General features: G+C 38.3%; 2 protein-coding genes across 8 annotated transcripts in view; one reads left to right on the forward strand and one right to left on the reverse strand.

Moving 5' to 3' along the window:
* RTN4 (reticulon 4) overlaps window positions 1-21,952 on the forward strand; it is a 72,886-nt gene extending 50,934 nt beyond the window's left edge. For all 4 annotated transcript variants that reach the window (XM_032877767.1, XM_032877768.1, XM_032877769.1 and 1 more), the window contains 6 exons: window positions 6,139-6,346; window positions 10,540-10,678; window positions 19,775-19,844; window positions 20,310-20,356; window positions 20,551-20,609; window positions 20,963-21,952. In XM_032877767.1, coding sequence (XP_032733658.1) covers window positions 6,139-6,346; window positions 10,540-10,678; window positions 19,775-19,844; window positions 20,310-20,356; window positions 20,551-20,609; window positions 20,963-21,005 — 566 coding nt within the window. In that variant the 3' untranslated portion in view covers window positions 21,006-21,952. The remainder of the gene's footprint in view (window positions 1-6,138; window positions 6,347-10,539; window positions 10,679-19,774; window positions 19,845-20,309; window positions 20,357-20,550; window positions 20,610-20,962) is intronic.
* Window positions 21,953-22,052: 100 nt separating this feature from the next.
* Window positions 22,053-25,819, reverse strand: part of EML6 (EMAP like 6) — a 270,175-nt gene continuing 266,408 nt past the window's right edge. For all 4 annotated transcript variants that reach the window (XM_032877766.1, XM_032877765.1, XM_032877764.1 and 1 more), the window contains 2 exons: window positions 25,637-25,737; window positions 22,053-24,020 (listed from right to left, as the gene is read on the reverse strand). In XM_032877766.1, coding sequence (XP_032733657.1) covers window positions 23,996-24,020; window positions 25,637-25,737 — 126 coding nt within the window. In that variant the 3' untranslated portion in view covers window positions 22,053-23,995. The remainder of the gene's footprint in view (window positions 24,021-25,636; window positions 25,738-25,819) is intronic.

The following is a 25,819-nucleotide window of genomic DNA, read 5'->3' on the forward strand; positions in this document are numbered from 1 at the left end:
ATTATAGTCAGGATGTCTTTTATTTCTTTTTCTTGTCTTAAAATTGCTCTACCTCAGACCTCGAGGACAGTGTTGATCAGTGGAAAGAGTGGGTATCTCAGTCTTGTTCCTGGTCTTAAGCAGAAAGCTTTCAGTCTTTCACCATTAAGTATGATGTTAGCTGTGGGTTTTTTGTATACCCTTCATCTGGCTGAAGACATTCTTTCTGTTACTAGTTTGTTGAGAGTTTTTGTAATGAAAGGGTGTTGGATTTTTGTCAGATCCTTTTTCTGTAACTATTATGATGCTCATGCAGTTTTTGACCTTAATTCTGTTAATATGGTATGCTATATTGAATGGTTTTCATATATTGAGCCAACTTTGCATTTCTTAAAGATTTTATTTTTATTTATTTGAGAGAGAGTGAGAGAGAGCATGAGAGGGGAGAAGGTCAGAGGGAGAAGCAGACTCCCCATGGACTGGGAGATGATGTGGGACTTGATCCCAAGACTCCAGGATCATGACCTGAGCCAAAGGCAGTCACTTAACCAACTGAGCCACCCAGGCACCCCAACTTTGCATTTCTGAGATAAATACCACTTGGCCATGGTGTATAATGCTTTTATGTGTTGCTGTATCCAGTTTGCTAGTATTTTGTGTCTGTATTAAAAAGAGATATTGGTTTGTAGTTTTCTTGCCATGTCTTTGCCTGATTTTGGTAGCAGGATTGAACATCTAAATTAATAATGGATATAAAGTCTCTTGATGAATATTAGAAGCAATAGCATTTGAATATATTTCTCAGCATTTCATTAAAAGTTAATAACTACTCCCCTCTGATTGAGAATGAACAATTCTGCAGTCTTCCAAAATGTCTTCATTAAAACCAATTTAAGGAATCTGAGAGACTAGAAATACTGGAGACTGTCAATTAAGGTGGCAACCGTGTTTGCTAGTATTTTTATAATGTAGTATTTTTTTCATCCTTACAGCTTCATTAACAATCTTTTAAATTTCTTTACACAAAAATACTGAAATGCTTCTATATTTTGCACATTGACTTTGGTAAATGTAGATTGCCTCTCAGACCTTCCTGTTCTGGCATACATTAATTTTGTCTTACGTATGACTTCCATTACCTAGTTGCCTTGTCTCTCGTGGCTCTTCTTCCCCTTATTCCTCCTCAGGGCTTTAAGGTCTGTGGCTCTACCAGAGCCTTTCTATGGCGTGTTTCTTTTCTTTTCTTTTCTTTTCTTTTTTTTTTTTTTTAAGATTTTATTTATTTATTTGACAGAGATAACAAGTAGGCAGAGAGGCAGGCAGAGAGAGAGGAGGAAGCAGGCTCCCTGCTGAGCAGAGAGCCCCATGCGGGGCTCGATCCCAGGACCCTGGGATCATGACCTGAGCTGAAGGCAGAGGCTCCAACTCACTGAGCCACCCAGGCGCCCCATATGGCGTGTTTCAACAAGGCTTTGAAGATACCTGTTTTGAGTATTCCTATATAGCTTATGCATATGTTTATGTAATATGTGTAGTTTACATTTAGGATTTTCAGAGCTCTTCCATTTATTGAAAAGACCTTATTCTTAGGAATCATATGATAGGAGGAAAGAAAGAATTAGGTTTGGGTTTACTGTGTCCTCATGCAGTTAAATTTATTTTAGGCCGTAATCACTGAATACTACTGGACTTTATACATGGATATTCCCATATCATCAACTTTGGGGAAATTGAGCTGGTCCAACCCAAAGCACCAGAGTTACCAACTTGGTTATATACTGTTAAAATTTTAACTATCACCTGGATCTAAATATTTATTAAGCTAGCATACATTATATTCTCCTCCCCATAGGAAAACCTATTGGGAAAACTGCACTCATGTTATAAGGTTCTTTAGCAGTAATGAACAGGAATGGAGAGGGGTGAATTTTTTTTTTAAAGTATAATAATTCATGTTTGCCACAAGGGAGGGTGAGAGGCAATTTCACATGGCATAGAAAGAAATAAAGAAGCAAGTTAAACTCAACTATTACCCTAATACTCCAGTACAAATTGTGTTTACTAGATATCCTTTCAGACTTGATGGTTATCTAAGTTTTTAAAATTTTACTATATGAATCTTTTTGTAACATTTTGTTTTTATTTATCAATATAGACATGTTTCTTCTACATGTAATAGAGATCTACATCACTATCCTTGCTGGCTACATAGTGTTCTTTTGCATGGTTATATTTTCTAATTTTACTTAATTAGATTCACATGGCTTTTAAAAGATTTTTTTCCACAGTCTAATTAATTATAGTTTTCATCTATGGGAAAAAAGCTTCAGTTATATTGGAATAGAGCTCTTTCTTCCTTTTTGGATTTAACTGTGGGTTAAGTAGTCACATTAAAATTTGTGTCTCATTCATTAACCTTCTTGTTAGTTTTACCTTGACTTTTTTGGCCTTTGGGATTCATCTCACATATGGTGATTACCTGCCAACACTCTGCCTATTCATTATGCATGCAAATGTGTGACATTTATTAAGCATATTAATGTGCTGAATCTTAGTTTGACATTATACATGGGGCATACAAGTTTTATCAATAAGAAGCCTGTGTTGAAATCTGTGCTCTATCACTTACTAATTAAGTGATCTGAGTCCAGTCATAGAAGAGCTGGTTCTCACTTTCTTGTCTGAAAGCTGGCCTCTTAGGGTTTTAATAACTGAAAGAGATAATGTTATGTAGTCTATAAATAGTACTTGGCACAGTGTAAGTGCCTGATAAATATTGGCTCAGGAAATAAAGGGAGGTGTGGAAACTATAGATCAGGAACCTGGAAAAGATTTCTGAAACATCTGTCTGGCTTAAAAGGTGTTGTAATTGCCTAAAAAATTGTAGGAATATGAGCTCTTGTTTCCCTAAAGTTCTACTAATGTTTGACACTTAAAGAAAGCATTTTTTAGTAAGGTTCATTTCAAAAGACTGGTATGTCTAAGTCCCTCTCCCCTCAAAAAAATCTAGAATTAAAAAGGAAGGAGATTTTAAAATTTATCCTTGGCACAGATAATACAGCAATAAAATCTCATTACTATAGATCCACTGATTGGGAATTTGAATGCAGGACTGATTGTGTATCTTTGTAGTGACTGTGTGTTCATTTCTGAAGGTAAAAGAAAAATTATTTATTTAACGCCCTGGTTACTGATGATAAAACTAAGGTCCAGAGAAGCTGGGAGCCTCATCCAGAGTTGTACAGTTGCAGAGACAGTACTAGCCTTGTGGGTCTCTTGAATCCCAGCCACTGGTAATTTCTTCTACCATAGCTATATAGAAATCATATACCAATTATAAATAATTCTTACAAGTCTTTGAAACTGTACAGACAGTAACTCTTAGGTTAGGTAATTAGGTTAGTCATTTTTATGTTGTATATCTCAAGCCTGCAGTCATTTCTTTTATAATCGGGTCTTATTGAAGGGTTTTTAATGATGGTAAAGAATAGTGAAGATAGCTGCATTTATTTTAACTTATTACCAATAGTGATTTTGAAGGTTAATAAATGTTTTGGAGCACTTTGAGAACCATACATTTTTATAAGGCAGCATTTTGTTCATGTAAAAATTTGAGGTGTATTTTACTTGCTGATTGTTCTAGGTTATCAGCTTTTTGTTCTGTTAGTGAAATCTTAGATAAGTTTGAAAATCATTTTCCATGTGGCTTCTAAAGCAACTTGATTATCACAGCAATATGATTTATTAAGTTGCAGGTTAATCATGAGGTTGAAACTTTCTTTTCTTTTTCTTTATATTTAATACCTTAATAAGAATGGTAGTAGTGATTGTGGTGGTGTTCATAATAACAATAATAAATAACAGCCTGGACATTTCTTAAGAATTTGTTAAATGCTGTGTACTATATATTCACTATCTTATTAATGAAACATTTTGTTAATTCATTTTCTCTCTTAATCCTCACAATATCTCATTAGGATCATTCCTATTGTGTACACATTCTATAGATACAGAAGCTGAGGTACAGAGAGATTTAGTGACTTGCTTGAGGTCACATAATTGGTAAGTTATGGAGCCAGTTGTTGAGTGTCGGTGATCCAACACCAGAATCAGAGTGCTTTGTTTGGGGCACAGGGGAGCCCCCAGGGAAAAATTATGTGACTAAGAGCAGTCTTCATCATTGCTTCCCCCACGCTCCCAGGTACCCTGTTTAAGAAAACAAAACTACATTAATCATGAGAACCATTGCTAGCAGAGACTTACGAGGCCTCCATCTTTACGTTTTCTAGATCTACCCATTCTTTAGGACCCAGGTCAACTTCTCTCTTTTTCACAGTCTTTAAAATGTCCTCTATTTTTTTTCTTTTTCTCAATTGTAATGATGGTGCAACAGTGATTTTATAAATTTTTTTGTCATTGTTTTTATGTGTCTTACTGTCTTCCTAGAATTGTAGTGTTTTAGAGTTGGACAGGGTCTTAAAGAAAAGTCCACATCCCCATTTTCAGGTTTTTAATTCATTCTACTAGGTTGAGTTCCGTGAACAGTATCAGTTCAGTAAATGTTTGCTGAATGTCACAAATCTATTAGCATCGCTTGCTGTCTCTTTATTCAGTATGACATTATTCATGATGTCAGTTTTATAGCCATAGATAACACTGCTCAAGTTCTGGTTATTTCTCAGTTGTGCTACTATATTTATATAATAGTAGAAACTAGTTGAATAGAACAAAACTAAGGTAGATGTTTTAGGCAGGGTTGGAACAAGCTGGAGGTGGGAGAAAATGTGAATAAAGAATTAAAATCAAAGGTTGAACACAAAGCTGTAAATCATATAATGTTAAATTAATAGCATTTAAATCAAATCATAGGATAACAGAGTGTTTCCTAAACATAATAAATGTTGATCCCCTGTTATGTTTCAGACACTGTGACTAGCATTTAAAATGTCTTAATTAGCACTCATGATAAATACTAACAGGAATTGAGGGCTTCAAAATGACATCTAACATAATACATTTCACATACGTAGTTTTCCCCACAGAAGTACCCCTAATGGTAAAAGAAAATTACATACCTTAGAGAACCAAAGCAGCCCCTGGAAATGTGTTTTTTTCTTTGTTACCTTCTTTATCTTAAAAATTAACAGGTATTTAAGATTGTACTCAAGAATATGCCCATACTTACGTTACTATAAGAATATTAAACACCCTCCATCCCCTAGTCGTTCACAGTCCAGAGAGAGACAAATTATGTTTAGCCTGTGAATTCGGGAACCCTCTGGCACACTGCAGAAATCTTTGTGTGTTGTACATAACCCGACTTTAAGACCGCAGGCCTATGGTTATTTGATCCCCACTATGGCTCTGTGACTGTAGACCAAGAACGAATTTGCTAAGTTTGGCTTTGTCTGACTCCTTACTATTAATAAACATTATATAACAGTGTAACACATTGAGTTTTTCTTTTTTTATTTGACATCTACATTTTTATGGCATTGTATTTATCTGCTCTCAAGAGAAGTAGCTTTTCAGGTATTCTAAAGTATGTTTTCCTTTGTCTTTGGTGTTGTAGGCAATTTTTGTTTTAATGATAATAGCCAGGTTAGGTTACAATTTCATTATGTTTCTCAAAGAGATCTCTTAAAAGCAGGGTCGTAGAACTCCTATGTGTAGTTTTTCATAGTTTTATTAACATTTCTTGAATTAGTGGTTTTTCTGCAAATAAATATATTTTTACATCATTGGTATCATTTTAGTAAGTGTGTTAAGATTTTTTCTGTTATTTGTATTTATATTATGCAATGAACAAAGTTGAAAGCCCTCAAGATGATATTTTTAAAAACTTGTTTTGGATTAGAAGTCTGCTATACTGGGCTTGAGAGATTGAATGATCTTGTATAGCAAGACTGATTGGGACAGGAAGGAAACAGATTTGCATGAGGAAAATTAATGGTAAATAGATGGAGGTATGATTCTAATTTACTACTTCGAATGGGTTTAAAGTGCAGCTTACAAAGTTAATCTTTCTCTAACAATTTAGGTTTTGGTTTTACTTTTAGAGACCTTTTTGTTTTTGTAGGTGGAGCAAGTATAAATGTGCCAAATTCAAATGGATAAAGTAATGTTCTAATTTCAAATTTCTTCTTTTTTAATTTTTAGTTGTTGACCTCCTCTACTGGAGAGACATTAAGAAGACTGGAGTAGTGTTTGGTGCCAGCTTATTCCTGCTGCTTTCACTGACAGTATTCAGCATTGTGAGCGTAACTGCCTACATTGTCTTGGCCCTGCTCTCTGTGACTATCAGCTTTAGGATATATAAGGGTGTGATCCAAGCTATCCAGAAATCAGATGAAGGCCACCCATTCAGGTGAGATGTCTGGAAAACAAGGCACAGGTTGGCAACACTATAAACAGGATTAGTATTAAGACTTTGTTCTGTAGAGTTACGGGCATGCATTTTTTACTGCTTAAAGATAATTGTAGATTATTGCTAAAAGGCCATACCAAAAGCATCTGCTTTTGAGATTTTTGAGATTAAAGGTCATTTCATGGGCTCATAGGGAAAATACTGGATTTGTGTGTCATTAGCCTAACTTTACTATGTGCCAGTAATATTTATTAGAACTAAGTATTTGATTATCTGATTTTACTTTAATGGGAACTATATCTTTTTAACATGATTAGGATTGGTGAAAGTTCTGTTTTCTTTATTGCTTCCTTTTCGTGCTATCTGATATTTGAAATACCTTTCTTGCATGTTTTTCTGTAATGGTATCTTGTCATGACTATGTGTCCTCTTGCCCTTCCTTTTCTGTCTAGTTTTCTGTTCTTGTTCCCTAAGGCATACTTTTGTATCCTCTTGTTATCCTTTGATGAAGATCTGTATGGCCACTTCTTGTCTCCAAACTATCGTCTTCTGCCCTGACTTTTACAAGTACATGCTCACATCATGTATCTGATTGGTAATGGGACATACCTTTGTTTGGTTTGTTTGGGTCTTCTGCCCTAATTTCAGACTCAGCATGTATTTTCCCCCAGTTTTAAAAAATTGAAATACGATTCATGTATTACAAAATTCAGTGGTTTTTAGTATGTTCTCAGAATTGTACAGTCATAACCATCTAACTCCAGATTTTCTCAAATTTTTTTAAAAAAGAAATTTTCTACCCACTGGTAGTTATTTCCCACCCAGCCCCTGACAACCACTAACTTAACCATATCTGTAAATGAACGTTTTTTTCCTCAAACTTGTCAGTTTCTATCAGTAACAGCACTACTGTCCCCATTTTCAGGCTCCCAATTTTGATGTCTTTGTTTCCATCTCGGGTAAAGAAGATAACTAAGTTGTATTGTTTTCTCCTGCTTCCTCAGTGAAGACCACAAGCCCATAAAGCCAGGGACCAAATCCAGTCTGCTGCCTGCTTTTGTAAATGAAGTTTTATTAGAACACAGGCATAATCAGTCATTTAGCTGTTTTCATCGTGTTGTAATAACAGAGTTAAGCAGTTGTGACAGAGACTATATATGGACTTCAAAGCCTACAATATGTAACTCCTCACTCTTTACAGAAAAAGTTTGTCTACTTGTTCACTTGGGGTTCTGGTTACCTTGGTTTACTTCAACTTTTATACGTGGTGTCCGCTTTTCCTCAGATAATACTTTAATTATATTTTTAGGTATTTGGGCTTCCTGTTACTATAGGATCAAGTCCAAATATCTTTATCTTGTCTCTCATTCACCCCTTCTAGGGTTTTATTTCCATTCATACTGCCTTTTAGCTTCTCAGATGAACTAATCTATTACACTTCTTATTTAGTTCTGTGTTTGATTTCAAGATGTAACTTTTTGAAGGTTTCCCTAACACTGGGTCCAGATGTTCTGAGGGTTCATTTCCTATTGCACTGAGTATGGCTTTGAGATATTCTCTAATTGTTTTGTATATAGACATCTTTTTTTTTTCTTTTGGTAAGGCAGGTATCTATGTGGGCATGAATGAGTGTGTAACTACCAAGAACATTATCTAGTTGATATTAATGGGTAAATGTAAACTGATTTTCAGACTTTACAAGAAGAGATCTACTAAATTATTTTGCTTGTCTTGCCTCTAGTTCTCTCTCCATATTGATGAAGTAATGATGCTATATAGGTTTGGGAAAGAGACTGGCATTTGTGAATGCTGTTATGTCCTTGGCCTTTTATGTACAGACTTAATTTTCATAACAACTCAGCGAGACAGATGGTATTATTCCATTCCAAAAGAGGGAAACATACTTAAAGTTCAGTAACTTAAGATTGCAACTTCAAAATGGCAGAGCTGTAGCATGCCAAAAATAATAGAGGAATATGATTTTTAATTAGATAAATCGAAATATTTAAAAATATTGTCAAGCCAAAACTTCTAAATTATCTACACCATAAATTTTAGACATCTTTTTATTTTAAAGAGGATTTGGGGGGAAAAAAAACTAGTGATTTTCTTAATTCATATTTCTTGAGAAACACTTTATTCTTCATTCAGAGGCCTTTTTTACAGTCATGAATTCAGCCGACATGCCAGTTAAATCCTGTTGGACAGTTTTTCCAGGTACCACACTAATGGTGGTACCGTACAGTCTGTGTGTAATACCTCTGGTCACTGGAAAAGAGTGATGGCAGTGCTGGCCTTGCATTAATAATACGTACATGCCCATTGAATGAATGTAAATATCCCCAGGATTTCCTTGATGAAGAGTGCCAGCTTTGTTCATGCTGGCCTCGTATCTTGTCTTTAGCAGGAACAAAAGCAGTGGTACAAAGAAACAGAATACCAGCTTAAAGTTACATCAGCTTCTGTTCTGTGTTTCTCAAAGCTGCACAAATAAACTATTCCTGATTTAAGGGTAGATGTGACTCTTTGATCATTTTTAACTTGATAATAACAACTTGATATGTGCTGGTTAATCAATAATAATTATCTGAGTGCTATGCCATCATAGGAAGGATATATTCCTGGTCTTGAACTAAAAGTTTATACTTTCACAGGAAAAATAAACAAATATATACATGTCCATATTCCAAGGCTGGATATGGTCAGTGCTATAATAAACTACAAAAGAAAGCATTATTAGAATTAGATAAGAGGGTCTTAGGGAAGAAAGAGCCAAAGAGGCTTCATGTGTGGGTGGGATTTGAGATGGGCTAACTGAGTGGATATGCTATTACTAGGTGTGAGAGGAGAGCATTGTGGATCAGGAAAACCGTATGATGAACAAAGGCAGTAAGAATAAAAAATGTTTGATGAAGGGCTCATATTTGCCTGCCAGCATAGTGAGTGGTGAGAAAACAGGTTGGAAAGATTGAATAGGGCTCTGGTTGAAAAGTTGGAACCTTGGAATCACAGAATGTTTCAGCCTCAAGAGATTTAAGAAGGTCTGTTTCTCTAATTTTATGGAGTGGGAACCATGAGCCTGAGAAGTCAAATGACTTTTCAGGGTTACACAGAGAGATAGTAGCAGGTCTTCTGACTCCTACCTGAGTTCAGTCTAAGTAGCACTATCTAGGATAGCTTAAATAAAATGAATTTGGCATTGGCCGAAGGAGTGGATTAGGATGCAGACAGATTAGCGATTGGTTTGGAGACAGAACATTCCAGTTTTTAAATAATGAACACTTACACTAGAGAGAGAGCACAGTGAGTAAAAACAGAGAGACATATTTGGGGCATATTACAGAAGTCAGCTATGGGACAGGGACTTACGAGAGGACTATTCTTTCCAGTATGAGTAACTAGTGTCCACCAACGTTGGGGAATGATGAAGAGGGACTGGGTTTTAAGGAGCTACTTCCAACAACAGGAAAGAATGCTTAGTATTTCTGAGTTGGTTCTACTCCACCAAGATAAAATGGCTTCTTTGAAACAGTAACTAATGAAGCAGTTCCTTGCATTCCTGCAAATGACTTCTTTACAGTTGTTTTCTTAAATAGGACGATTCCACCTATCTTAGTATAGATTAAGTCATCTTCATGGACAGTAACTATTACGTTCTACTAGCGTTAGCATCATACTTTTGGCAGCCATTTCACAGTCTGGGCCTTGACATATTGGGCAGTTTCCCCTGAAAAGTTAGGCTGATAGAGTGTAGTATTTGGGGAATGGGATCTTTGTTAGGAAAATCTAATGAGACAGCATAAAGTCAGCTTGAAGAAAAAACCCAAATCCATAGTAGTAACTACCATTTGTTGAGTGCTCCTCTCCGCCTGCCTGTATTAAGCACTGAACTCACTGAATCCTCATGACAGTAACTGCAAAGTTACACAGACAAGTTAAGTGACAGAGCTTAAGATTCACGCCCAGATCAGTCTGACTGCGAAGGATTTTTTCTGTGTTCATCAGCTGACCCTGTGCATGTCAGTGAAATATGCATGGATTGGTGAATTTTTACATTGTACCTAATTAGGAAATAGTAGGTTTTTATAGTAAAATATTAATGACTTCTTTTACAGATACATAATTGCTGAATGAGAGACATCCAGGGACAATCACTGTGACCAGTGACAGTTAGGATGCCTTTTGTTTTCCAGGGCATATTTGGAATCTGAAGTCGCCATATCTGAGGAGTTGGTTCAGAAATACAGTAATTCTGCTCTTGGTCATGTGAATTGCACGATAAAGGAACTCAGACGCCTCTTTTTAGTTGATGATTTAGTTGATTCTCTGAAGGTAAGTTTATTTGCTTTTCATTTTTGATATACCCAGAATTTAATATCAAATGAATGGAGTGAAAAATTCTACTTTTCTATAGGAAAGGAAGTGACAGAGATGTAGTGAAATTGAGCTACTGTAAACTTAGAAGTCAGAAATCAGAATCCCAGCAAATATTTAAAATGGAGAAAAGTACTATTCCTTTCTAAAGGAAAATAAGTTATAAATTCACACTTTTGGAGATCACAAAGATTAGAAGTAAGAAGATTATACACTTATCATGATGAGCATTGAGTAATGTATAGAATTGTTGAAACTGTATTGTACACCTGAAACTAATGTAACACTGTATGCTAACCATACTGGAATTAAAATTAACTAAATTTTAAAAAGTGCAACAAAAAAAAAAGTGGGAAAATTGAAGAGAATTTTCACTGTAGGAATAAAGATTACTTAATAGAGTTGATACCAGATGTGATTTAATTTATTTGTCCTTTTAGAGTCTGGCACTTAATTTCTTGGCTTATGTTTGATTCGTATACTCACATAAGCTATTTCATATCTTAGACTCTTTCTTGGAATGTTTGTTCTGGAAAAACTTTAATACTTGGAAACACCTCGACTAATATTCAGTTGGTAATTGTTGGAAGTCTTTCTTCAGTTTTTGAATCTTGCTATAGCAGCTGTTAGGGTCTCACCTTGCCAGTAAATTTCTCCAAAGCTCACTGACTCAAAGCAAATACTAAACCAACTTCTAACATGAGCTCCAAGCACTGGGACTTTAGTTCTTGACGTAAAACATTTGTGTTTTTTTTGTTGTTGCCTGTGACTCTGCATAAGACAGACTTATTTCCAGTCTACACCTGGGTAGAAATGTACCATGGTCGTAGTTAGTTTTTCTTTCACGAGAGCTAGGTGCTAGTTTGCAATTTATCATGCAAAAGAGGGATATCCTAGCAATATGATGATTGGGCCTTTAGAATCAGTGAAGCAATTTCTGAACTGGTCAGAATACATTTAAATGTTCAATGCTTTTAACAAGCATTTTAGCCTTAATAAACCAATAAATGGATATTATTTTCAGCTGCGTCCTTCTCTCAGCTTACAACCCAGACTCTCAGTTACTTATAAATAACATTAATGGAAAATAATTTAGGGGGTCCCTGTGTAGCTCAGTTAAGCATCTGCCTTGGGCTCAGGTTATGATCCCAGGGTCCTGGGATTGAGCCCCTCGTCAGGCTCCCTGCTTAGTGGGGAGCCTGCTTCTTCCTCTCCCTCTGCTCTGCCCTCATGCTTGCACACATACACTCTCTCTCTCAAACAAGTAAAATCTTGAAAAGGCTTTAGTTTCCTTTTATTACTTAATTTATCTTTTTTGTATAGAGTGCTTGCATTTAGTGACATCCTGTAGTAGTGCTTTGAAATTATCTGATGTCAGTGTGTAAATAAATGATCAGAGCTATGTTATTTAGGATGTTTTGGTTTGTTAGTTTCAAAGGGAACAAATAAGAATACTTTGGAGTAAATCAAAGAGAACCTTGTACATATGAGTGCTAGACAAACCCGGTCCCTATTCACTGAAGTGATATTTGCTATATTATAGCTTGACAGCTGGGATAGACCGTGTGTGAAAAATCATCAAGAAGGTGCTAGTACAGTTTAAGATGAAGCGTTTGTGGGTGGGAATTGGTTGAGAAGACACAGTGTAAATAGTGATAGAGCTTCAAACAACAAAGGGCCATCTCTGAATTTAGCAGTAAAAATTGCTGGGTTGGGGAAGACCTCAAACAAAATCATCATGAAGCTTGATAAAGGGAGAAAGTCATTATTTTTATAGACTTAATAAAAATTGCAACAGATACAAGGCAGAAGTCATACTACATGTTTGCACCATGTAATGAAGGCAGCTCAGTATGTCTGTAATACTCTTCTTGAGAGAAGAGGTGTTCTTGAAGAAATCTGTTTAAATATAAACAAATTGATCTGGGAATGATTTGTTCCTGTTTTTCCAGCTTTTAGTTTAGTTTAGTTTCCAGTTTTAGTCTCTACATGACTTTCAAAAGAAAACTTTGTTCTTTCAGATTTTATCATCCTCTATATACAGTTCTCTGTGTACATAGTTACGTGTGGAAATACTTGGCAAAGGCTAGAGGAGCATGAAAATGTTAGAGAAGGCATGATTAAATACTAAATAAATACCCTTTAAATCTGTTTTGCACAGATACTTGAAAAAAAGGAGGAAATTTTATGGATAAATTACTTCTCTAAGATGAATTTCATTTTGCTCTTAAACCTCAATTTTTAATTTCTTTTGAAAATTACCTTAGATGCTCAGGGATTTTTTTTAAAGCAGATGTTATTCATGATGAAACTAGCAGAAGTGAGAAAAATGGAATTTGATAAATTTTTGCCTTGAGTGGCTTTTATATATGTGACTTTTGAGTAACAGATGGGGTACATGAGGCAGATTTACTTCCTGAAACACTCTATTTTTTTTGAAATTTTCTTATTTTTTTGGAAATAGTCTTTTTTCTTAATATTGGGGGAAAAAGGCTTATATTAGAATTGTATTTTACTACTTTGTCTCCTTATGGGTTAGCAGTACTTTTGAAAAGAAAACTTACTTGAATGCTTTTCTTAAGTAGTGTTTTTTGGCAAACCCAGGGGTCCAGGTATGTAACAGGTTCTTCAGCATATTAACACACAGAAGGAACTTTGCATTTAAGTCTCAAAATATGTTGAAGCAAAAAAATAAGGCAGGCTATGTCTTTTTCTCCCTGTGTAGTGGTGATGGTATGAAGCCCTTGGTAATTCAGTTGCATATTTGGATAATATACATAAAGAGTCTTCCTTGATAACCTGGTGGTTCTGTTGCTTGGGAGACTTTAGTTAGACCTTTTCTTGTTTCTTTCTTTTCTTTTTTTTTGTTTGTTTGTTTCCTGTCCTATATACTTAGGGTACCTCCAAAGTCAATAACCTTTTTCTTTTTACCTTTGGAGCCCCCCTTTAAAATTTAAAATTCAAATAAAAAATTGACCCCTTTAATTAAAATTAAATCTTAATGTCATTGTGTGTGGGTAGTGTAGATTCCATCTGTTTCCAATGAATAAGGGTATTACAGAAACACAGGGTACTTGGGTAAAATGTCTCATTGAAAAAAGCTAACAAAAATCCTAACACTCTTGACTCTTTATAAAAATGACTTAGTATTACCTTTCTAAAGATAGTTTCCTAAGCATTTACCATTCTTATTCATCCACAATTTATATATATTCAGTGTTTTCGTTTTTTTTTTTTTTTTTTTTTTTAAAGAAAATGATTTCCTTCTGACTCTTACTTTTTGCCTTTTAGCCACCGCAGCCAGTAAGTAGAGTGGTATATTATCGTTCCTCAAAGCAAGGAAAACAAAGTTTTTTTTCAGTTCATTTTTTTTTCTTTACTTTTTCGATGTAAAGAAGAAATTGATTTGCCCTAATATTAGACTGATTTATTTCCATATATTTAGAGACTCAATCTGTTGAAAGTTTGCTACCTGCTGTCTCCAGTTTCCAGATGAATTTCTTAAATAACACTGAATTTTTAAAAACTTACAGGAACCAGCTTCTAAGTGGAATTACTTTGATTTTATATGATGCATCATTAGGAAAATGGATACCACCCTAAATTCCAAGAAAATGCAGTGAAGTCTCATAAGTTTTTAAGTGTAGAAAATACACATGGTATCCAGCTCTGTGGTGTACTTAAAATAATAGCATTTAAACAGAAATTTGAAAGCGGTTTCTCTATAACTTGCAATCTTCATAAATTTGATGCTCTCACATTTACATAAGCTACGTTTCTAGATTCTGGGTCATAGTTACCATTCCTTCTATTTGAAACCTTCTTGCTCAGAAAGTGAAAATTTTAGAGTCACTATTAGCATGTGAAACTTTCTTGCTCATTACTTATTTTTTTGACAGTGGCTTTAAAAAAAAAAAAATCACATAATCAAATGTGATTTTAAAAAAATAAATAAATAACCGAACTCCAAGGTTCCTGAGGCATCAGGTCTGCTGAAAAGATCTGTTGTGCTATAGTGGTTATCACTGTGTCTGGCCTAAGTCTCCTTTAGTCGTTGACTTGGATGAATAAGACATATTTTGCAGATTTATCCTTTTAAATTCTTGTGTAAGAGTTCCATTTGTTTTGCTCCTTTGCAGTTAACTACAAGCTTCTAAGCCCTGGAAAAGATTTCACGTGTCCACAGATGGAGCAATGATACATTTCCCAAAGGATTGATTTTAGTCAAATTTTATGGGCAAAATCACTGACAAAGCATTTCTAATTCCATTCAGTACAATTTATTTCAGATATTACTGTAAATTTCACTTCAGCCAAATGTTTTAGCCAATCCTCAGGATTTGTTTTAAAGGTTCTCTTAAAGTGGTTTTGTTCCACTGAGTGCCAAACATCAGGTGTGGGGAGGAGAATGAAGGAAAGGAAAGGAAAGTAGGAATGTCCGCTAGTAAAATTAAGTTGCAAAAACCATGTATATAGCCTTTTCTTGGAGAGTCTGGTGTACTTTATTAGTCTCTGAGAGGTCAGAAAGAGGCAGGATAACTTTAACCCAGTGTTATCTGTTAACCTTGTTATAAATAATACCCATGAGTACCAGAAAACTAACCCTTAGTTAATGTTTAGTTCTGTTTCTGTGATTGATCTTCTGTGTAGGGGATCTTTGATAGGCTTTATTTTAAAACAGTGTCTTTGCTGCACACTAGAACCACCTGATAACTATGTGGGGGGGAAAGAGAAGGAAAGGGGGGGGGATCCCTTCTCCTAAAATTGTGATTTAATTTTTCTGGGGATACTGCCAGAAGAGTGACTATTCTTAAAAGTTGTGGCATTAAACTATAAAGCCCAGGCTATAGTTTTTCCCCCAACTCCTATTCCCACCTCCCACTTACCACCACCTCCACTGGAAAAGAAAGGCCTAGGACAGTCCCTGCAGGGCTCAGCTTTGGAGCTGCTTGAATAAGGCTCCAAGTTTGATTAGAGGGAGCCTGCCTATTGAAACCTCAGATCTCAACGAAAAAAAATCTAATAATTTTATTTATCAGATACCAGGACCAGGTGTTTTAGATAGAGGTTCTTATTTTTCTATAATACAGCTTTGGGTGAAAAGCCTGGATTCTTGTATGACTGTAGTTCTGTGACTTTCAGGGAAAATACATGTTACAATTATACGAAAATTGCTAGCGAGGGGTGCCTGGGTGGCTCAGTCAGTTAAGTGTCTGCCTTGGGTTCAGGTCATGATCTTAGGGTCCTGAGATCAATTTCCACATCAGGCTCCCTGCTCAGTGGGAAGCCTGTTTTCTCTCTCTCCCTCTGCTGCTTCTCCACTTGTGTTTGTGTGCTTGCTCACTCTCTCAAATAAGTAAATAAATAAATTAAATCTTTAAAGAAGAAAATAAAGTTTAAAAAAAAATTGCTAGTGATAGTTGCCTGCACATCAGGTAATCCTAATGTTCCAGAATACAATCTTAAATCTGAAAGTGAGCCAAAAAAAGGTCTGAACTCCAGAAATAGCTAACCCAGAAGAACATTAAAATCTAGCCCCTAGTCTCCTATGTGGTTACTAGCATACAATTTTGACAGTTTTGGCTTTTTTTCAGCTTGCAGAAAAATTAGAAGGGAAATGGGCTAGGGAAAATGTAGGCAATCAAAGCAATACTAATGAATGAGGCTGAAGATTTCAAAAAAGAGCAAAGATTTTTCAGTTTAAAAATGCAGGAAAAGTTTGAAAATGTCAGAATTGCCAGAGTAATGTTTGAAATTCTGTTATGCATCCTGACTCCATTTTCCTTATAAATGTTGCCCCCAGTTGTTGAGACATCAACTAATAAAAAGCTACAGAACCTTTTTTTTTTTTTTTTTAAGATTTTATTTATTTATTTGACAGAGATTGCAAGTAGGCAGAGAGAGAAAGGGAAGCAGGCTCCCTGCTGAGCAGAGCCCCATGCGGGGGCTCGATCCCACGATTCTGGGATCATGACCTGAGACGAAGGCAGAGGCTTTCATCCACTGAGCCACCCAGGCACCACAGCTACAGAGCTTTTTAATGAGGTATTTTATACACAGTCAAGTTTGATTCCCTGTCCCCGGACAAAAGGCCGATAAGACATGGCACTTGCTCTCTTGGGAGTATTTATTAGACCTTCATTGTGTTTTGGTTCTTTTCTCTCCTCTCGATACTGCCCAGAGAGAGATGGTTTCTGATCTCCATGTTCCTATAAGCACTGGCTGGAATGTCACAGAGAGTTGCCGTGGACTAGCGTAGAATTTGTAGGTCCAAAATGCAAGTTGCCCGTTTTGTTTCTTTAAAGTGTTTACGGACCTATTCTTTGCCTCTGTATGATAGCATGCCCATTCGTGAGAAATTCCCACGGATAATGGTTTCTCTGTAGGTGATTTTACCTGCTGCAGAGCAGATAGATTCTGGAGTCAGATGAACATGAGATCACTGTGACCTCTGCTCTGGCAGCTTGCTTAACTGTTCTTTGTCTTGGTTTGCTCTTCTATAGGGATAATAATAGTACTTATGGCATTGTGATGAGATTTAGTGACCTAATATATTTGCAAAAAAAAAAAATGTTGCTTTTATTACATAACAGTTCTAGTAATTGTGCAATTGCTAGGTGCATGTCCTTAACTACCATTCCTTTCTCTTATGCTGTATTCTGTAGAAAACCTTACCTAGCATTTTTGTTTTGGGTCCCTAAAGTGTTAAATTTTCTCCAGATTGCAGTATTTAAAAATTCTGTGATAACACATAAAAATGTGAATTTCTGGTTTCTCTCTTAAAATCGGAGATTTTGGCGGCATTGGCCTGGAATACTTGGATGGCAACAGTCTGTGGAGCGGGTCGTACGTGCTTCCATGAGAGGGAGAAGTACTTCTGTCTCTTTGCCTCAGTCCTTAGGCTCCTTCGTGCATTTACAGCACCTGCCTAGTCCCACATTTAGTGTTTCCTCTGTTCCTTTCTTTGCCTTTGGGCAGTGTGGCTTTTAGGCAGAATGTCCCCCAAGAGGCAAGTCTAGTGACATTTGAGCCCCTTAGATGGTCTAGATGTGAAGTCTTGGGCTTCTCTGCTTGTGAATTTGGAGTTCGGCCTTGTGTTCGGCCTTAATGACCAAATTAGGGCTTCTTTTTAGCTTGTGTGTGTTAGTATCTAAAATCTGTCATGACAAAGGTATCCTTATTGCTAAAGCAGTTTCCTCTAAAATGTGGAAGGTTGTTGCTTTTCTCTTTAGACTTGTGGATGGTGATGGATGAAAACATGAAAATGTTCTCTAGCCGATGGGCTGAAGCGTGGAAGTTATAATTAGCTTCTGCAATTGGAGTCTGTAAAACTCTGAGAAGGAAGAGGCTTGCTAACTGGAGTCATGCGTCCAGCCTTTCTACCATGGCAGTTGCTGAGACCAGGGCAGTATTTAATTTTTGATTTTCAGCTGACAGGTGTTAGGAGTGCTTGACATTCGGTCACTTTAATGTTAGTTACTTTCAGTTGTAGGGGTAATAAGAGGTTGCTATTTGTAGAACTGACAGTCGTGGTGGAGGAATCCAAAGTGTGTTCCTAACCTGCAGTAAATGTGCCTAGTAGAGTTTGAAGTTCTGCTTGGTACTCAGCTCACAGTAGACGGATTTTGTTCAATGAATGACTGTATGGAGGAACAAATGCTTTAGTTCGGGGGTCTGCAAACTACTGCCTGGTTCATGGCCTATTTGGTGTAGCCTGGGAGCTAAGAATGGTTTTTAAATTTTTTGAAGGATAATCAAAAAATTTTCAGAGATAACATTCCAAGGATATGTGAGAGACCATTTGTGACCCGTAAAACCAAACATGGTTATTATCTTACGGTCTTGATAGGAAAGGTTTGCTGATCCCTGCTTTAGGAGATGGAGACGCTGACTCCACTCCAGGCTCCTTTTCATTTGTACCGTGTTGTATGGACCTGACTAGTCAGTGTAGACGGTGGCACTGCTATTGTTAACTGCTAATTAGGGCAGAGCTAATGCCAGACACATGAAGGCCTTTAATAGAAAGCAAGGCAATTACGAAGAATAATAAAATCCAGACTGACTTTGTTAAGTCTTCCAAGAACTGCTTCGAACAGGTCGCGTCTGTACTGTATGAGCTCAACCAAATTTTAGAACCAGAAGAAAACTCTGAAATGTTCTTGTCCGGCCTTTCATGAAATAAAAGACTTGTTAAAATGAAATGCCTTTTTAGAACAGCCTTTCCCTGCTTTCTTTGATGACCAAAAAATAGAGTTTTAAGACCATGACTACTGAAGTAGGAGAGTTTGGTTAGTTCTCTACCCCTGGAGGGGACAGTGAAAGCGGACCTCGGGCAGGGTCTGGGTCTGCTGTGGTAGTTCCAGAGCCTACCTCACCAAGTTGTTAAGAGGAATAAATTAGTATTTGTAAAGCATTTAAAACAGTGCCTGGCACTAATATGGTAACTATATTGGTGTTCGTTAAATAAATACAGAAGGCAGTGGCTAATACTAATGGTCAGTTTTATTAACAGGCATACAACTTGGAGGCATCCTCAGTTCCAGGGTTAACAGTTAAAACATTTATCACTGTGCAGACAATCCCTCTGATCCTTAATAAAACATTAGAACTGGTATTTCTGGTACCTGAAACTCCTTGTCTCTGATCATAAGTATTCCCCGCCTCATTGTTGCTTGTTCAGATGAGATTTCAATGTCCAAATTGTTCATCTCCTGTAGATCTTGAAATACTTGTTAGTGCTTTAAAATCAGGCTTAATTGTGAGTTCTCATACCTTTTCAGCCTTCCCATTTAAAACCTAAATGCTATAGCAGAGCAGAAGAGGTAAGGTATACCTTTGGCATATCTGGTCTCAGGGAAAACAAGAGAAAATGAATCAAATCTGTATTAATTAGGATTCTGAGACTGGTGACTTACAGGTGAAAGAGCCTATTACTTTACCAAGTCACCAACGATTTTTGCTTCTGGCAGGTTGGCATTTAGGTGGGATGCTTCTGTTTGAAAGCTTCAGCTTTGTGTGAATTGTTTTTAACAGGCTAATGTTATTTTCCTACAGTTTGCAGCATTGATGTGGGTATTTACCTATGTTGGTGCCTTGTTCAATGGTCTGACACTTCTGATTTTGGGTAAGTTGACAACATGATTTGAACAAAAAGCTGCACAATAAGGGAAGATTGTGTGCAGGAGCTTAGAGACACTTTGGTGGAGAAAATGCTTACATCGTAGGGAAGATGTTGGAGGTCTTTAAATTGTTGATACTGATATTGTATATTTAATTGCTACTTTAATTCCTAAAGAATGCTTCAGTCAACAGTGATAAACCAGGTGGGGGCTGGCCTCACCTGATGGTGCAGTCCTAAATTAGACTAACATGGGAAACCTGTATTTTATAAGGTCTGTGGGACTTGATTTTCAGCTAGGAATAGTTCGTGCCTCCATTCCTCTTCTATGGCTCCCCACCAGCAGGAGCCTCCAGGAGAAGCTTGGGTATTTAACCATTCATTAGGAACGCTGCCTGCTAGATGGCTTTTCAGTTTTACTTCCCTAAATCATACCACTCTGTTTTAAAGGTTGTGTATTTCCTTTTTCAGCTCTAATTTCACTCTTCAGCGTTCCTGTTATTTATGAACGGCATCAGGTAATTTCTTAACTGTAGATTTCGGAATTCAAGCCCTACTGTATTACCTAAACAAATCTATCAGTACCAGTTTCCAAAGCCTTATAAAAAATGAAAAAGGTGGTGTCTGAAGCCTTTATTAAGCCTTTAAAATGGTTAATAAGATTCTTTAGCAATGTCAATTTTCTAGTAACTCCTTTCCACCTCTCTTGTAGGCGCAGATAGATCATTATCTAGGACTTGCAAATAAGAGTGTTAAAGATGCTATGGCTAAGTAAGTATTTAAAATTCACTTTTTTTTTTTCCCACTAAGAATAAAGTGTGCTGGACTTGGAGAATTCATCTTATAGGCCTACTCAGTAGCAAATCTTAATCATAACTAAAAAGTACAACAGCATTGCCAAAGGATTTTTGTCTATGTTCAGATCATTGCTGTGTTTGCTCTGTGTTGTATTTAAGGCTTTTTTAAGTCTAATTCAGGAGGCAAGGTGGCAAAAATACAGCTTATAGTTTGACAGTCCTTGTAGAAGCTGAGAACTATAATATACAAGTAGTTCTTGAAGCACAGCACTGTTAAATACTTAAAAATATTTCCATTGACCTTTTTTTCTACCTTTTCACTTGTAGAATCCAAGCAAAAATCCCTGGATTGAAACGCAAAGCTGAATGAAAAAGCCAGAGATCATAAAACACTAGGGGTTTGAAAGGGGATATTCATTTGATTACATGGGGGAGGGTCAGGGAAGAAGGAAACCTTGACATTGCAGCTTCACAGATCTTTATTTTTAGCAATGCGGTGTCTGAGGAAAAATTACCTGTCTTGACTGCCATGTGTTCATCATCTTAAGTATTGTAAGCTGCTATGTATGGAATTAATTAAACCGTAATATTTGTTTTTCCTATTTGAGGCACTGGTGAATAAAAAAAGATCTGAGAAAGCTGTATATTACACTCTGTGGCAGGTAGTCTTGCTGTTGTTTTTTTGGGGGGGAGGGGGGCCGCAGAGAAAGTGGAGCTGAAAAAAATAATCCTTCTCACAGTTTGTGCACTGTGTATGGTCTGTGTAGATTGATGCAGATTTTCTGAAATGAAACGTTTAGACGAGATCATACCACTAAAGCAAGAGTGAAAAAGCTTGCCTTCCTGGTATGTTCTAGGTGTATTGTGAATTTTACTGTTATATTAATTGCCAATATAAGTAAATATAGATTATATATATATCTATATATAGTGTTTCACAAAGCTTAGACCCTCCCCCTCCGGCTGCCGCACGGTATTTCAGAGAGTCCCCGGTTACATGTGTATAGTTCCAAAGCACATAAGCTAGAAACAGAAAATCCATTTCTAGGAGCACTACCATCTGTTTCCAACATGAAGCAATGCCGTGCACATAGTAAACTTCACCGCACAGACTTCCTGTAGTTCATTTTGTGATAAACTCAATCTCCGGACTGAATCTAATGCTTCCAAAAACGTTGTTTGCAAGTATCAAAACTTGTTATGCAAAAAATTATAAAATGAAGATTTATACATTTGTGGTTTAAGCTGTACTGAATCTGTGGAATGCCTTGTGAACTGTAAAAGCAAAGTATCAATAAAGCTTATAGACTTAAAGGATGTCGGGTATTTTGGGTCTGTGAAACGGCAGCAGCTTCAGAGGAAACACCGAGGAGCCTTGGCTTCAGCCAGGGAGAGGGGCCGCACTCAGGAAGCCCGCCCGCGCCAGCTGTGTTCACACGATCCCATTTATTGGACACATAACCAAAATGTTTTCAAATGATGTATTTCTTGTACTTTGCTAATTGAAAATAAATTCATGCACCAATATTTTAACATACAGTAGAACACAGTGCAGGACTTATGAACATACATAAAATCATACCATAGAAATGCTTACAAATAAGATTTACGAAGTTTCTTGACATAGACACTATTGCTCTTTAAATATAGTTGTACATATCCTCATTGATCAATTTATTCTTCCACGTGGTTATTTCAATGCAAGGGCTGATTATTATGAAAGGTCAGTGGTACAGTAGAGGCAGACATGGCCATCACTCAGCATCACCCAGTCACATGGTTACAGAAAACAGAGTCAGGACTGCACAGGGGCTCAAACTGGGGACCCAGCAGCCTCTCAGGGGATTCATGTAAGGCATTCATAACTGGGCATATAAAAATAGCTTCGTGAGTGATCTAATCCACTTAGAATGCGGAAGCACTTCCGGGGTAAATGTTAGTCTGTTTAACTGAAAATGCTTCATTTCACCTTTCTCTAAACTGGTAACTGCAAATAGCCAGGAACTCAAGCCCCAGAATTTGGCTTCACCGACGGGGAAGACTAATCCGTGTATGTGTGCTCGGAGTCCCCAGCCACTCACCGGCCTTCCTCGCGGTGTGTGCGGCCCGCCCTTCCTGGGGTCAGCGGTGAGCCAAGTGTGAAGTGTGACTGAGGCCAGGTAGGGGTCTTCTGGTTAGTATTGTCCAGGTCATATTTTCTGTCATCCAGCTAGCTCTGAGGAACTCTTAAGATAGCTTATTTTGTTTTATAATCTTAACCAAATATTGTTTGGGCTTAGGAATTTGTTCAGCAGAGATTTTTTTCTTTCTTTTTATGTGGACTTGACCTATATAGTTCACATGAACAAATCCATGGGGTCAAGTAATCCCCACTGTGGGGGTGGTAGACCCAATGCAGCCTTGGGTCACCTCATTTATTACCATTTTAGGACTAAGGGCTCATCCTTCTAGACCCACTTGAGATTTTTTTCCCCCACCCTCCCGCTCTGTTTTGTAGTCGTTGTTTATTTTACTTCTGTTTGGATTTTGTAGGTTTGGCACTAAACAGTGAAAACCCATTTCTACCCCCTCCCTCCAGAATTAATTTCTTTGCTGCTCACCTGCCACTCTTTCCCAAGCAGGTAACCGATGTCTTGCATTTAGGAAGCTGGGACATAAACACATGACATGGGTGACAGACCAGCGATCTGTTAAGGGTCCTGTAGCCCTCCTCAGTTTTGAAGTTTTAGCACCATATGTAGAAAGGAGAAAAATTGTGGGAGGTGAGACAGCAGCCCACACAACTGGTAACTCTCAAAGGCACTTAATGGATATAAAACTCTGCAAATGAAACATTAAAAAATTAAGTTTCTCAACTCGTTTATACATGGCTCATTTGGTTTTGAAAGCTAAATGTGGAGAACTGAGGCTATCAATAGTTCTAGTGCTTAGGTGCATCTAACTGAAGCTGTCTTATTCAACTTATTGGTAAAAATGAATATTTGTAAAGTATATAGAAACAATAGCAAAACATCTTTTGTAAAAGTTTTGGTGCAAATTAAAAGCTACATATTGGTTAGGGTTAACTGAGGCTTTGAATTTGGTCAGTGGGCTACATTATCATAATTTTTTGTCAGTGTGGTTAGTACGTCGTCTCAGGAACAGAGGCAAGGACTCCTCCCATGTGAGAACTGACCTTAGCGTCACAGTTTCGCAGAGGATGGAGCGGCCACCCCGCGTTGCTGGCGCGTGGCGCTCGTGTGGCCTGCAGCGCGGTGGGCCTGGGCCAGCAGCTGGCGGCACAGAGGGGCCCTCAAGTGCCTCCGCGGTGGCTGGGCAGGGTGGGGGGAGCAGCAGCAGCAAGAAAGAGGTTTCTGGCATTTACAGACACCGCCATACAAACACACTGAAAAAGCAGACCAGACATTCATCTTGCATGGCTGGACATCCTCGTCCTGTCAAGTGACCAAAAGCAATCCTACCGAGGGCTCCAGAGTCGAGCTCAGAAGATGTACTGGACATCAGGATTTCAATTTCTAAAGACAAACCAGGGATCTTGCCACCAGTTAAAGATCTGCTTTTTAAAAAATAGCCTATTGTTTTTTGTTTGGCTTGACTCTTTCGACAGCCCGAGCATGCTGAATGTAAGGACTTTCGGCAACTTGACGCTATCTCTTGTGTTCCTACTGACAAGGTTTTATCAGTCCACTTGAGCAGGAGAGCCAGGGATTGGCACAGCTCCCATGGCGACAAAGGCCCAGGGGTCCTGCATTCTACAGGTTACTTCCAAGCCTTTCGGAGCAGTCAGCAGGCGCCTCAGCCCTCCCACTCAGGGGTGGCCAGTTCACTTAGTCTGGGCGCTAGCCTGCTCCTGGTCGGGCGGGTGTGGCTCTCAATGGGTGTTTCCACTTGGCAGGGAGCGGCTGGCAGGGTGACCACAAGGGCACTCAGTGCCAGCCGCTGGTGGCACCTCCAGCGGGAGACTGTGCCCTCCCACAGGCCATCAGAGAGCATCTTTGGGGGCCGCTTTCGGCACCACCCTTGATAGGAACTGGGTTGACAATCTCTACAGGTGCCTCTTCCACAACCTCCCAGACCACTACAAATAGCCGGATTGCCGTATTTCTTCGTTATCCCCCTCCCCGCCCCCCACCAAGAGTTTTGCTTAGGCTGAAATGAAACCAAAATTCGTGTTGCCGTAAAGCCCTTCAACTATGGTAGAGGTGGAGAATGAGGTGTAGGGACAACCTCATCCTGCTCATCCACAATCCAAATAAGGAATGCCCTTGGAGGGACAAGAGGAAGGGGACTTGGAAATGCTACAGAGGCTGATGTCGTCTCTGGAGCAGGCGGCAGGGGTCCTTCAAATCACTGGGAGGCCAGTCACGCCTCACACTGAACCCTAAGCCTGTCTTATGCCGAGCAGCAGTTAAGGTCAAAAGCAGCCCCGTCCCAACAGCAGGCTGAGGTACTCCTGCTGCTAACTAGCACTGGGCCTAATGGCTTCAATTCTCATCTGATCTCATGTAGAATCAGGGAACGCCCGTGTTTCTCCAGGGTGAGTGAGCCTTGCTACTATTTTTAAACCTCTCTTGGTTGTGGATGAATCATCTTAAGAACTCTGACGATCAGTCTGAAGTTAGGAGTTAAAAGACCTACGGATCATATGCAAGGATGCCGTGGACTGTCCCAAAAGCAGCCATCTTGGGCCCCTCACCTCCACCAACCCCCACTCAGTCCCTGTCCTTCCACACAGCAGCGCTCGGAGTAACACTTGTGCCCTCCCCTTCTCACCAAGCCCCAGAAAGCTCCACTAGGGACATGGGCCCATCAAGTTTTGGGTTGGGAGTCATCAGAGACTAAAGACCATACTTGAAAAGTCTTTGTCTTCATTAGGATGGCAGCCCCTCCCCGTGATCCTGGGAGATGCTGAGCTGACCCCCAGGACACCTGATGTGGGGACAGGGAGATGGAGTACCAGCCAGGCCCGGAGAGTCTGAGCCAGGTCCGTCAGGGTCCTACCTGCAGTCATCTCCTCCAGTGCTGACCACATACTTGTCATCATGAGAGAAACGGATGTTCGTCACGTGAGCAGAGTGGCCAAAGTAACGCTTATGTTTGGCCTGTGAGCAAAAGTGAACAGAGACAGCTGAGAGACTCTGCCCCTCCCAGCAACCACAGACCACTTCCAGAACTCCTATCTCC

The sequence above is a fragment of the Lontra canadensis genome, unplaced genomic scaffold (genome assembly GCF_010015895.1).
Source record: "Lontra canadensis isolate GAN:19392208 unplaced genomic scaffold, GSC_riverotter_1.0 scaffold61, whole genome shotgun sequence".
In the NCBI taxonomy this organism is placed as follows: Eukaryota; Metazoa; Chordata; class Mammalia; order Carnivora; family Mustelidae; genus Lontra; species Lontra canadensis.